This window comes from Bombina bombina, chromosome 7 (genome assembly GCF_027579735.1).
Source record: "Bombina bombina isolate aBomBom1 chromosome 7, aBomBom1.pri, whole genome shotgun sequence".
NCBI lineage: Eukaryota > Metazoa > Chordata > Amphibia > Anura > Bombinatoridae > Bombina > Bombina bombina.
In genome coordinates, this window is record NC_069505.1 from 558,932,440 (window position 1) to 558,947,085 (window position 14,646).

Here is a 14,646-nt window from a genome sequence, read left to right on the forward strand (position 1 = left end):
CAGACAGTCAGTTTCATATTTGGGATTATGCATTGAATTATCATATTTTTTCTTACCTCAAAAATTTGACTTTTTTCCCTGTGGGCTGTTAGGCTCGCGGGGGCTGAAAATGCTTCATTTTATTGCGTCATTCTTGGCGCGGACTTTTTTGGCGCAAAAATTCTTTTCCGTTTCCGGCGTCATACGTGTCGCCGGAAGTTGCGTCATTTTTTGACGTTATTTTGCGTCAAAGATGTCGGCGTTCCGGATGTGGCGTCATTTTTGGCGCCAAAAGCATTTAGGCGCCAAATAATGTGGGCGTCTTTTTTGGCGCTAAAAAATATGGGCGTCATTTTTGTCTCCACATTATTTAAGTCTCATTATTTATTGCTTCTGGTTGCTAGAAGCTTGTTCACTGGCATTTTTTTCCCATTCCTGAAACTGTCATTTAAGGAATTTGATCAATTTTGCTTTATATGTTGTTTTTTTTTTTTTTTTTTTTTTTTTTTTTTCTTTTACATATTGCAAGATGTTCCACGTTGCAACTGAGTCAGAAGATACTACAGGAAAATCACTGCACAGTGCTGGAGCTACCAAGCTAAGTCTGCTATAAACTTTTGGTATCTGTTTCTCCAGCTGTTATTTGTATTGCATGTCATGTCAAACTTATTAATGCAGATAAAATTTCCTTTAGTACTGTTACATTACCTGTTGCTGTCCGTCAACATCTAATTTTCAGAGTGTTCCTGATAACATAAGAGATTTTATTTTTTAAATCCATTAAGAAGGCTATGTCTGTTATTTCTCCTTCTAGTATACATAAAAGTCTTTTAAAACTTCTCTTTTTTTCAGATGAATTTTTAAATGAACATCATCATTCTGATACTGATAATGGTTCTTCTGGTTCAGAGGTTTCTGTCTCAGAGGTTGATGCTGATAAATCTTTGTATTTGTTCAAGATGGAATTTATTCGTTCTTTACTTAAAGAAGTGTTATTTGCATTAGAAATAGAGGATTCTGGTCCTCTTGATACTAAATGTAAACGTTTAAATAAGGTTTTTAAATCTCCTGTAGTTATTCCAGAAGTGTTTTATCTCCCTGATGCTATTTCTGAAGTAATTTCCAGGGAATGGAATAATTTGGGTAATTTATTTACTCCTTCTAGACGTTTAAGCAAATTATATCCTGTGCCATCTGACAGATTAGAGTTTTTTGGGACAAAAATCCCTAAGGTTATGGGGCTGTCTCTACTCCTGCTAATGTACTACTATTCCTATGGCAGATAGTACTTCATTTAAGGATCCTTTAGATAGGAAAATTGAATCCTTTCTAAGAAAAGCTTACTTATGTTCAGGTAATCTTCTTAGACCTGCTATATTTTTAGCGGTTGTTGCTGCAGCTTCAACTTTTTGGTTAGAAGCTTTAGCGCAACAAGTAACAGATCATAATTTTATAGCATTATTATTATTCTATAACATGCTAATAATTTTATTGGTGATACCATCTTTTGATATCATTAGAGTTGATGTCAGGTATATGTCTCTAGCTATTTTAGCTAGAAAAGCTTTATGGATTAAACTTGGAATGCTGACATGTCTTCTAAGTCAACTTTGCTTTCCCTTTCTTTCCAGGGTAAATAATCATTTCGTTCCTTTCCTCACAACAAGGAACAAAAGCCTGATCCTTCATCCTCAGGAGCGGTATCCAAGCCTTATAGAAACCTATAGCCAGCTCCTAAGTACCTATGAAGGTGCGGCCCTTATTCCAGCTCAGCTGGTATGGGGCAGATTACGTTTTCTTCAAAGAAATTTGGATCAATTCCGTTCTTAATCTCTGGTTTCAGAAACATTGTTTCAGAAAGGTACAGAATTGGCTTCAAGTTAAGGCCTCCGGCTAAGAGATTCTTTTCTTTCCCGTGTCCCAGTCGACACAGCAAGGCTCAGCATTTCTGAAATGTGTTTCAGATCTAGAGTTGGCTGGAGTATTTATGCCAGTTCCAGTTCTGGAACAGGGGCTGGGGTTTTATTTTATCTCTTCATTGTACCAAAGAAGGTCAATTCCTTCAGACCAGTTCTGGATCTATCATTATTGAATCGTTATGTTAGGATACCAACATTCAAGATGGTTACTATAGGACTATCCTGCCTTTTGTTTAGCAAGGGCATTATATGTCTACAATAGATTTACAGGATGTGTATCTGCATATTCCGATTCATCCAGATCACTTTTAGTGTCTGAGATTCTCTTTTTAGACAAGCATTACCAGTTTTGTGGCTCTACTGTTTGGCCTAGCCTCAGTTCCAAGAATTTTTTTCAAAGGTTCTCGGTGCCCTTCTTTCTGTAATCAGAGAATAGGGTTTTGGTATTTCCTTATTTGGACGATATCTTGGTACTTGCTCAGTCTTCTCATTTTCGAAGAATCTCATACGAATCGACTTGTGTTGTTTCTTCAAGTTCATGGTTGGAGGATCAATTTACCAATCAGTTCATTGATTCCTCAGACAAGGGTAACCTTTTTAGGTTTCTAGATAAATTCAGTGTCTATGACTCTGTCCTTGTCAGACAAGAGAAGTTTAACATTGATATCAGCTTGTCAAAACCTTCAGTCACAATCATTCCCTTTGGTAGCCTTATGCATGGAAATGTTGGGTCTTAGGACTGCCGCATCAGATGCGATCTCCTTTGCTCGTTTTCACATGCGACCTCTTCAGCTCTGTATGCTGAACAAATGGTGCAGGGATTACTCAAAGATATCTCAATTAATATCTTTAAACCGATTTTACGACACTCTCTGACATGGTGGACAGATCACCATCGTTCAGTTCAGGGGGCTTCTTTGTTCTTCCGACCTGGACTATAATCTCAACAGATACAAGTCTTACAGGTTGGGGAGCTGTGTGGGGGTATCTGACGGCACAAGGGGTTTGGGAATCTCAGGAGGTGAGATTTCCGATCAATTTGGAACTCCGTGCAATTTTCAGAGCTCTTCAGTCTTGGCCTCTTCTGAAGAGAGAGTTGTTCATTGTTTTCAGATAAGACAATGTCACAACTGTGGCATACATCAATCATCAAGGAGGGACTCACAGTCCTCTGGCTATGAAAGAAGTATCTCGAATTTTGGTTTGGGCGGAATCCAGCTCCTGTCTAATCTCTGCGGTTTATATCCCAGGTATGGACAATTGGAAAGCGGATTATCTCAGTCGCCAAACGTTGCATCCGGGCGAATGGTCTCTTCACCCAGAGGTATTTCTTCAGATTGTTCAAATGTGGGAACTTCCAGAAATAGATCTGATGGCTTCTCATCTAAACAAGAAACTTCCCAGGTATCTGTCCAGATCCCGGGATCCTCAGGCGGAGGCAGTGGATGCATTTTCACTTCCTTGGAAGTATCATCCTGCCTATATCTTTCCGCCTCTAGTTCTTCTTCCAAGAGTAATCTCCAAGATTCTGAAGGAATGCTCGTTTGTTCTGCTGGTAGCTCCGGCATGGCCTCACAGGTTTTGGTATGCGGATCTTGTCCGGATGGCCTCTTGCCAACCGTGGACTCTTCCGTTAAGACCAGACCTTTTGTCTCAAGGTCCTTTTTTCCATCAGGATCTGAAATCCTTAAATTTAAAGGTATGGAGATTGAACGCTTGATTCTTGGTCAAAGAGGTTTCTCTGACTCTGTGATTAATACTATGTTACAGGCTCGTAAATCTGTATCCAGAGAGATATATTATAGAGTCTGGAAGACTTATATTTCTTGGTGTCTTTCTCATCTTTTTTCTTGGCATTCTTTTAGAATACCGAGAATATTACAATTTCTTCAGGATGGTTTAGATAAGGGTTTGTCCGCAAGTTCCTTGAAAGGTCAAATCTCTGCTCTTTCTGTTCTTTTTCACAGAAAGATTGCTATTCTTCCTGATATTCATTGTTTTGTACAAGCTTTGGTTCGTATAAAGCCTGTCATTAAGTCAATTTCTCCTCCTTGGAGTTTGAATTTGGTTCTGGGGGCTCTTCAAGCTCCTCCATTTGAACCTATGCATTCATTGGATATTAAATTACTTTCTTGGAAAGTTTTGTTCCTTTTGGCCATCTCTTCTGCTCTTTCTGTTCTTTTTCACAGAAAGATTGCTATTCTTCCTGATATTCATTGTTTTGTACAAGCTTTGGTTCGTATAAAGCCTGTCATTAAGTCAATTTCTCCTCCTTGGAGTTTGAATTTGGTTCTGGGGGCTCTTCAAGCTCCTCCATTTGAACCTATGCATTCATTGGATATTAAATTACTTTCTTGGAAAGTTTTGTTCCTTTTGGCCATCTCTTCTGCCAGAAGAGTTTCTGAATTATCTGCTCTTTCTTGTGAGTCTCCTTTTCTGATTCTTCATCAGGATAAGGCGGTGTTGCGAACTTCTTTTGAATTTTTACCTAAAGTTGTGAATTCCAACAACATTAGTAGAGAATTTGTGGTTCCTTCATTATGTCCTAATCCTAAGAATTCTAAGGAGAAATCGTTGCATTCTTTGGATGTTGTTAGAGCTTTGAAATATTATGTTGAAGCTACGAAATCTTTCTGTAAGACTTCTAGTCTATTTGTTATCTTTTCCGGTTCTAGGAAAGGCCAGAAAGCTTCTGCCATTTCTTTGGCATCTTGGTTGAAATCTTTAATTCATCTTGCCTATGTTGAGTCGGGTAAAATTCCGCCTCAGAGAATTACAGCTCATTCTACTAGGTCAGTATCTACTTCCTGGGCGTTTAGGAATGAAGCTTCGGTTGACCAGATCTGCAAAGCAGCAACTTGGTCCTCTTTGCATACTTTTACTAAATTCTACCATTTTGATGTATTTTCTTCTTCTGAAGCAGTTTTTGGTAGAAAAGTTCTTCAGGCAGCGGTTTCAGTTTGAATCTTCTGCTTATGTTTTTTGTTAAACTTTATTTTGGGTGTGGATTATTTTCAGCAGGAATTGGCTGTCTTTATTTTATCCCTCCCTCTCTAGTGACTCTTGTGTGGAAAGATCCACATCTTGGGTAGTCATTATCCCATACGTCACTAGCTCATGGACTCTTGTTAATTACATGAAAGAAAACATAATTTATGTAAGAACTTACCTGATAAATTCATTTCTTTCTTATTAACAAGAGTCCATGAGGCCCACCCTTTTTTGTGGTGGTTATGATTTTTTTGTATAAAGCACAATTATTCCAATTCCTTATTTTATATGCTTCGCACTTTTTTTCTTATCACCCCACTTCTTGGCTATTCGTTAAACTGATTTGTGGGTGTGGTGAGGGGTGTATTTATAGGCATTTTAAGGTTTGGGAAACTTTGCCCCTCCTGGTAGGAATGTATATCCCATACGTCACTAGCTCATGGACTCTTGTTAATATGAAAGAAATGAATTTATCAGGTAAGTTCTTACATAAATTATGTTATTATATATACAATATATTTCTACAGTCTGCTCCAGAATTGTTATTGTTTAAATAGATAGATAATCCCTTTATTACCCATTTTCCAGTTTTGCATAACCAAACAGTTATATTAATATACTTTTTACCTCTGTGATTACCTTGGATCTAAGCCTCTGCAGATTGCCCCCTTAGCTCAGTTCTTTGACAGACTTGCATTTTAGCCAATCAGTGCAGACTCCTAAATAACTCCACGGGAGTGAGAACAATGCTATTTATATGACACACATAAACTAGCGCTGTCTAGTTGTGAAAACCTGTAAAAAGGCACTGAGATAAGAGGCAGCATTCAAGGGCTTAGAAATTAGCATATGAGCTTACCTAGGTTTAGCTTTCAACAAAGAATACCAAAAAAACAAAGCAATTTTGATGATAAAAGTATATTGGAAAGTTGTTTACAATTGCTTGCCCTATCTGATTCATGAAAGTTTAATTTTGACTAGACTTTCCCTTTAAAATAAATGAAATGGGTAACATTATATTCACTTACTAATTATAATAGGTGGCTTATTATTTAATATTAAACGAACAGTCAATGTGATGGACAGATCAATATTTTAGAGCAAATTTGACTACATTCTGAGATGATTTTAGAGGGAAGCTTCTGAACGTCCATCTTAAGAGGTTGCACAAGACCTAGTGGGAAAGAGATAGGGGCTATAGTAGGATAAGCCCATGCGGAACGTAGTTAGATGCATGTATAGGTTTCATATTATTTTTTGTTATTATTTCTTTAGGGTTTGACAGGTCCCAGAGGAACTCAAGGACCTCCAGGACTATCTGGTGATCCTGGAGAGAGGGTGAGTGCAGACCAATCCCCACTATAGAGGAACAATGTATAGTATAAATGTACTTTTACATTTTCTTTTCTTTCATTTAATACTGTCTCATCTAAGGCCAACAAATTGATAACATTTTTGTTTATTGTTCTATAGGGTCCTCCAGGCAGACCGGGTCTTGCAGGTGCCAACGGATTACCAGGACAGCCAGGAAGTTCTGTCATGCTCCCTGTAAGTCTTTAGAGAATGGCCTTGCTATGAATCTACAATGTTAAAGCAAATCTAGAATGTAAATGAGATTTATATTAATATTTCTTTATATAATACATACAGAGTGAAGCACACTCTCAGGAGCGAACAACTAGCTCTATAACTTGTTAGCCATGTTCTATGGCGATTTACCACCTGGGTGCAGCTTCTTTTTAGATCAGTAATGCTTTTCACAAAGTAGAACTTTCCTGTAGTATATCAGTCTGATCCTGCCTATTACGGTCAGTCCAGCGACAAAATACCAGGTAATTCCTCTCTAAACAAGGAACATGGCAACCCCAGGCGATCGTTTTGGCCTTTATTGGGACTCATCAGTGAGGTGTAGCTATATTCCTCTAAGAACACTGAGCAAGGAGTCCACGTCTGGTTGCCCCTTTTTCCCTTAGGGAGACATAATACACATGTTTTACAGTGATTTATCACTTTCACGCAGCTTCTTTTTATCCCAGTTCTCATTTGTGAAAATCACAATTGGGCTAAGAGCGGCTGCTCCAAGGTGGTAACTCGCCATATAACAAGCTACTGAGCTGTTGTTTGTTCCTGGTAGAGCGCTTCTCTTTCTTTATGCATATTTCTTTATATATTAGCACATAGTTGTAAATCTTGAATATATAGGACTTGGATGATTTTAATTTTAAGGTGAAATAAAATGGATGATTAGAAGCATTATGTATATAAAATACACTAAACTTCTCACAATACCTAAATATAATTTCTCTGATTAATTTGAATAAGCATTAATGTCCCTAACTTGACATTAAATAATGCCTAGGTAATTTTTATTTAATATGAATAAACAATTACCTTACAATATTAAGGTGTACTGGTTTTATTTTTCATTGGATTACAATAAATGACATCATTTATATTATTCTACAATACTTTATGGTGTAAAATAGTGTTGGGCTTATTATGATGTTTGGTGTACAGGGTAGTACATTGTTTTTCTGTATTAAATGATATGACACTTACCAATCTAAAGCTCTAGAAAATCTATAACAAATACCTAGAACATGCCGAATATCATACTGTTGGCATATAAGATGCAGTACAATATAAGATGCATCCAGTTTTCATTAATGTATATGTATTATAAAATCAATATAGCAGACTGAATTAATGACTCACTTTCTACTAAACAGTTGTAAGTGAATCTTATATGCAAAAAAATATGGTAATAAAGACTCTGAAGGTAAGATAGCTGTTTTATTGTGAGTCTTATATGCCAAAAATATTATAATTGTAAGATTTTGATGCTAATATTGCTGTATACATTCTGTGTTATCACATGGTTATAATACTGTTGCATTTCTCTTTTTTTATAGTTCCGGTTTGGAAGCAGTGGAGGTTCTAAGGGCCCAGTAATTGCAGCACAAGAAGCTCAGGCACAGGCTATTCTTCAGCAGGCTAGGGTAAATAGTTTGCCATTCACTCACAGCCCCTGTACTATCTTCTCTACACAGGTATCTCTAATCACCTCTGGTATTCTTTATTCATACAGTTGGCTTTGCGTGGAGCCCCTGGACCAATGGGTTACACCGGGAGATCTGGACCTCTGGTATGTGGCTACAGCTACATTTCAAACTCGTTACAAATTCCTAGAATCTCATCATGTTCATGAATATTGGCTTTTCATCCATTGTTTCCATTTTCCGTGCATTTTGGATTTTGAGGAAACGTCTGAGCTGTCTTACTATATTGTCTTCATATTCTGTCCAGATAGTGTTATGCAATCCTGTTTCTAATTTGTTATAATAATGTGTTAAACCTTTTATCTATTTACATTTCAGGGTTCTCCTGGAAACCCAGGTGTAAAAGGCGAGTCAGGAGATATTGGCCCACAGGTAATTTTGTTTTGAATTTTATGTTTTGCAATAGAAATTGGAGGATTGGTAAATATTGGTACTTACTAAAACTTAGTAGTTGATAGCCCAAAGTATTCTGGGAATGTTAGCAGCACTTTTAATGAACTGAATATTCCTAAAGGAGTTGAACAAGCAACCAAATCATAAGAGACATAAGTGTCAAAGTATGACAGCTAATGTTTATTTTTATTATGTTTCATTCAGGGGCAAAGAGGGCCACAAGGATTGTCAGGGCCACCAGGCAAAGCAGGAAGAAGGGTTAGTATCACTACTACCATCTCTGTTTTTTGGAAAGGGCTGTATGATATTACATAAGATGCTACCATTGATGCGCAGGGTACATTTTCCCAACATGATCCAATATTTCCAAACATGAAGGTTAGGCTGAACTACTGGACCATCAGCTACCATTATATAATTACCTCTCTCCCCCTCCATATGCTGAAAGATAATATCTATCTATCTAGCGCTCATGTTGTCTGTCTGTCTATCTATCTATCTATCTATCATCTATCATCTATCTAGCGCTCATGTTGTCTATCTATCTATCTAGCGCTCATGTTGTCTGTCTATCTATCATCTATCTAGCGCTCATGTTGTCTGTCTATCTGTCTGTCTGTCTGTCTGTCTATCTATCTATCAAGCGCCCATGTTGTCTCTTAGTCACAGTTGTCTGTTCCTTCTATCTATCAAGCGCTTATGTTGTCTATCTGTTTTTTTTCTGCCTGTCTATCATCTATCTATCTATCTATCTATCTATCTATCAAGCGCTCATGTTGTCTTTCTCTTAGTCACAGTTCTCTGTCCCTTTAACTTTTCTGGTCTTCTACTGGTCAAACACATCCAAGTACCTTTCTTTACAAATTTTATAGTTCAATCTGTCTCTCTTCTTTCTTTCTATCTCCTCAAGCCATCTCTTTTTCTCTCTATTTCTCCCATACAAACCTATCATCCTATATTGGCCTATCTCGCTCTCTCACCCAACACTCCTAGCACATGCTCTTACCAATTATTCTATTAATCTCCCTGCATTTGTTTTAATCAATTTTTCATTTTGTTTTTCTCTATCAGGGTCGTTCTGGTGCTGATGGAGCTCGTGGACCTCCTGGTGAATTTGGTATGAAGGTAAACCCACAATTCTTTTGTTCCTGAAAGGTCCTTCAACTACATACACTCTCTTAAAATCAAGGCTAATGGAATTCTTTGTCTGTTTCAGGGAGATCGAGGTTTCGATGGACTTCCAGGTCTGCCAGGAGAGAAAGGACACAGGGTAAGTCACTGCTGTCCCTCAATAATTAGTAATATTAGTTGTATTATAAAAAAACAAAGCTATTGACTTCCAGCATGTACCAAATCAACCCACTAGTCTGCACTTATTGTATAACAGCCAGGAAAATAATATAATTTGCTGTTTTATATCTTTCCTAGTATATATACACTAGAGCAGGGGTTATCAACCTTTGTCTCTAGAGGTTTTTAAACTACATTTCCCATAATGCTCAGCCAGCTTAAAGCATCCCTTATCTGCAAGTTAGTTAGTTGATTTAAGACTTGGTACAGCCATTCACAAGACATAATGTTTCTCCAATGGCAGAAAAGGGCAGAAAGCAAAACGTCCTCCCAGCATTAAGCAAAGGTACCAGGATTTTAGCATAGTGCTCTTTTTGGCAATACTGTTACTGGTATGGCTTCTGATTGGCTGTGCTGCCTGCTGCATCACTTAAAAAAAAAAAAAAAGCTTTAGACCAAAGGATAGCTGGGGGAAGAAAGTGATCCATGGGGTCAGAAAAATATATTTAAATGGTGCTTTAGACATTTTTATTATAATAAATATATGCACTACTTTTATATTTCATGTCTCCTTAAAGGGATATACAGGTTGAATTTAAAATACATTGCAATTTAATATGATTGCAAAGAAGCTTCTTTTGCCAGCGTTTATGATAACTTTTCACAAATTCATAACCCTCTTCTGATAAGGTGGTAGTCTGTATGATGCACACTCTCCTTTTTCACCTACTCTGGGCCTGATGATCAAAGGTTCTCCTGCTTGGAGATAAATTGTAGTGCAGACTTCACAGGGGCTGAACTCAATGGGGCCTATTTATGAAAGGCCTGTCGGACATGATCCGACATTGCGGATCATGTCCGACAGACCTCGCTAAATGCGGTGAGCAATACGTTCTCAGCATTCAGCATTGCACCAGCAGCTCTTGTGGACTGCTGGTGCAACGCCGCCCCCTGTAGATTTGCGGCCAATCGGACGCTAGCAGGGGGGTGTCGATCAACTCAATCGTATTCGCCTCTTCAGAGCAGGCAGACAGGTTATGGAGCAGCGGTGTTTAGACTGCTGCTCCATAACTTGTGTTTCTGGCAAGTCTGAAGGCTCGCCAGAAACACGGGCCCTCAAGCTCCATACGGATGCTCAAAGAAAAAGGGCGGAACTCTCCAGCACTGCAAGATCTCTATAATTTCTGTGTCTGAAACCCAGTGCAATATAGCACTGGATGATATGAGTTTTGTTAAATTACACTTTGTGATTTGTATTTTATATGACTTTACACTTAAGACTGGCCTTTTTAGTATTATTACATTTAAGCTTTGCACTTCGTAGTTTAGATTTTAATACATTTAGATCCTGCAGTGATTTCACAAATTCTGGTTATATATTGAAAGTTTCTGTGTTACATTGACAAATTAGGATCATACTTTGTATATATCTGTTACAACTTACATTGCACTATGTGTTTACTCTTTTGTAAAATAAAACAGAGCTTCAGAAATTGGGAGGGACAGAGGAGTTCTCTGGGCTGAACATGGGAGTTCACTATTCTTGCGAAACCCTTTAAGCATTTTAAACAAGCTGATCTCACTGAATTATCTTACCAGGTGTATGCAGGTGAAGTTTGCTCGAAAATCACAATACACTTATTTAACTGACAGAAAAGTAATATACTAAACTATAGGCAAAAGCAAGTTAAATTGTAGTGAAAAAAAATCAGTTTAATTTGTAATTGATGCAAACTGAACCTTTATATCAGCCCTAGGGGTTCTCCAGTTACATTCTCTCTCTATCTCCTGTAAAATTCTGTATCCCAGAGAGCTTCATTACTTTCTATGAAAGTCTTCTCTCATCTCTCGGGGACTTACACGCTCCACCCTTTTTCTTAGAGAATTCAGTGAGTTCATCCCCTGTGAAACCTGCAATATAATGTCTCTCCAAACTAGAGAATCTTTACGTATCATTGTGTTGCCATGGCTCCCAAAGTTCAAGTTGCGACTTTTTCTTCTGGTTATTCTACATATATCCCTTATTTAAATTGTTCAAAAATTCCTAAACTATGTATTGCTGGCCCCTGTATTTTGATGAAGGTGCCTACATTTCAGATACATTTTTCAACTACTGTGTTAGCTCATTGAACCAAACAGGTTCTCTTGATCACTTTCTTGCTCTAGATCTCTCTTTTGTATAAGGATTAAAAACATTTCTGAATTTTGTTTAAAGGGATAATAACCCCAAATGTTTTCTTCCATGATTCAGATAGAGCAAGCAATTTTAAGAAACTTTCTTATTTACTCCTATTATCAAATTTTCTTCACTCTCTTGCTATCTTTATTTGAAAAAGCAGGAATCTACGCTAAGGAGGCGGCACATTTTTGGTTCAGCACCCTGGATTTAGCCACTAATCAGCAAGCGCAACCCAGGTGCTGAACCAAAAATGGGTCGGCTTCTAAGCTTACATTTTTGGTTTTCAAATAAAGATAGCAAGAGAATGAAGAAAAATTAATAATAGGAGTAAATTAGAAAGTTGATTCAAATTGCATGCTCTATCTGAATCACGAAAGAAAACATTTGGGTTTAGTGTCCCTTTAAGACTACAAAAAATAAGATTACAAAGCTATGTCTCTGTCCAATAAATATGTGGATTACCAAACTGTACGTCTTCTACAGGGGGATACCGGACCTCTGGGCCCACAAGGCGCAGTGGGAGAAGATGGAGAGAGGGTAAGTAGATGCACTGAAAATAATGAATCCATTGAGAGTTACTGTAAATTATCTCAACAGTAAAATCCAAAATATTAAGTTGTTCTTCCTTATTTATCTAATAGGGATCAGATGGAGAGGTCGGGCAACGTGGACTTCCTGGAGAACCAGTAAGAAAATTCCTTATATCACGTCACCTTATTGTGTTAATAGACCGGCAGGCTTAAAGCTGTAACATTAGTAAATCTTACATGTAACATTGTATCCCTCAAAAATGGGTGACATAGTCACATTTGTATATAGGACAATGAGTAAATAAGCTTCAGACAAATTCATACGTCCAATTTGCAAATATTTAAAGGGACATTAAATACTTTGAAATGGTAATATAAAATAATAAATAGTCTATATAAAAAAAATCTGCAATATACGTTCATTATTTATTTTGCCCCCTTTTCCTATGATCCCATTCTAAAATTGTGAGCATTTCAGCTCCCGTTAGAAGTGTTAAGTGCAGAACACTGTTATATTCCACACAGCTATTGGCTGCACACTCTAGTTACCTATTTATAACTGTCCCTAATTGGCCACAGCAGAGAAGGTAACCTAAGTTACAACATGGCAGCTCCCATTGTTTTATAGACACTAAAACTTTACATTTATTTTGTCAATATTTAAACAGCTAATGAAACTTTAAAAAATACATCTACATGTTATTCTCAGACTAATCTTTTCTTTGAATGCATCATTCTATCTAGCATTTATTTAGTGTTTAATGTCCCTTAAATGCAGATAGTTTTTCTCCAAACATACTTTTAGATTTTTTTTTAATTTGCTTGTACACATTGATCATTAAATTAATAGCTAGTTTACTTTTTGGAGAAAAATATGTTGAGTTACGGCTTATGTCAATACTGTTATATGGACATGTTTATTTATATATATATACAGTATCTATATCTATCTATCTATCTATCTATCTATCATCTATATATATATATATATATATATATATATATATATGTAAAATATACATTACATTAAAAGGATATGAAACATAAAAATTTCATGTTGTGATTTAGACAGAGCATACAATTTTAAAGAAGTTCCCAATTTACTTCTATAATCAAATCTGCTTTATTCCCATGTTATTCTTTGTTGAAGATATACCTAGGTAGGTGTCCGGAGTACTACATGACAGAGACTAGAGCTGCCATCTAGTGCTCTTGCATTCTAGTAGCGCTGCAATCTAGTGCTCTTGCAAATGGATAAGATTCTTAAAACATGTGCATACATCCCTGCTTTTCCATAAAAGATACTAAGAGAACGAAGAAAATTTGATAATGGAAGTAAATTAGAATATTTTTTTAAATTGTACGCTCTATCTGAATTATGAAAGAAACATTTTGGGTTTCATGCCCCTTTAATGCCCTGCACTTTCTATAAATGAAATGATTTTAGAACCATTTGTTTGAAAGTAATATCGATTGTAAAATAAATGAATGTACTTTATCATACAACATAAAATGAATAAAATATGAATAAAAACGTTATATAATATAGTCATACAAATTATGAACATACAATTTTCTGCTCACAGTTTAGCATAAGTACCTTTATCTGATCTCCAATGTGCCTCTCAAAACCTCTGAAATGTACTCTCTTTTAATCACGTAGGGAGTCAGAGGTCTTCTTGGTCCCAAGGGCCCTCCTGGAATTGCTGGCCCCCCTGTGAGTATCTGTGTATGCCCCTTTATGTTACTGTACGTCAGTGTGTGTAGCTTTTATGCCATAACATCTCTCTGTATCACTGCAGGGTGTAAGAGGCATGGACGGAGCTGTCGGACCAAAGGGAAATATGGTAAGAAAATAAATATATTGATATGATCTATATTTATATGTGTGTGTGAGAGAGAGAGTATGTATATATGTATTAAGTAAGGGAATATTTATTTATGATTGTGTTGGTGTATATATTAGAACGCACATTCGTAATGAAGATACAGATATTTGTTTCGTTTTCACAAAATAAATATCTGAACAAATGCACAAACTAATTATAAAACAAAACAAATATACACTAATGAAATTTGTTAGTATTTATTAATTTCCTTTAAATTAGTATTTAAAGGTGAGGTACGTGCCACTAGTGCGCTGGGGAGCCGCAATAATCACGAACCTTAACTAAGTTCAAGGCCACGCTAAAAGAAGGCTTAGTGCAGTGGACCAAGAGCGGGCGCTACGGGAGAAGCTCCTTTAGCGCAGTCTGGTATCTGGCGCACTAAGAGGTTGATTTATCAAGCTGCGGCAGACAGGGGCC

General features: G+C 36.9%; 1 protein-coding gene across 7 annotated transcripts in view; it reads left to right on the forward strand.

Annotated features, from left to right (window-relative positions):
• COL11A2 (collagen type XI alpha 2 chain) overlaps positions 1-14,646 on the forward strand; it is a 156,800-nt gene that overhangs the window by 74,769 nt on the left and 67,385 nt on the right. For all 7 annotated transcript variants that reach the window (XM_053721915.1, XM_053721909.1, XM_053721910.1 and 4 more), the window contains 12 exons: positions 6,165-6,227; positions 6,363-6,437; positions 7,802-7,888; positions 7,978-8,034; positions 8,267-8,320; positions 8,546-8,599; positions 9,413-9,466; positions 9,558-9,611; positions 12,294-12,347; positions 12,452-12,496; positions 14,004-14,057; positions 14,143-14,187. In XM_053721915.1, the coding sequence (XP_053577890.1) occupies positions 6,165-6,227; positions 6,363-6,437; positions 7,802-7,888; positions 7,978-8,034; positions 8,267-8,320; positions 8,546-8,599; positions 9,413-9,466; positions 9,558-9,611; positions 12,294-12,347; positions 12,452-12,496; positions 14,004-14,057; positions 14,143-14,187 (696 nt within the window). The remainder of the gene's footprint in view (positions 1-6,164; positions 6,228-6,362; positions 6,438-7,801; positions 7,889-7,977; positions 8,035-8,266; positions 8,321-8,545; positions 8,600-9,412; positions 9,467-9,557; positions 9,612-12,293; positions 12,348-12,451; positions 12,497-14,003; positions 14,058-14,142; positions 14,188-14,646) is intronic.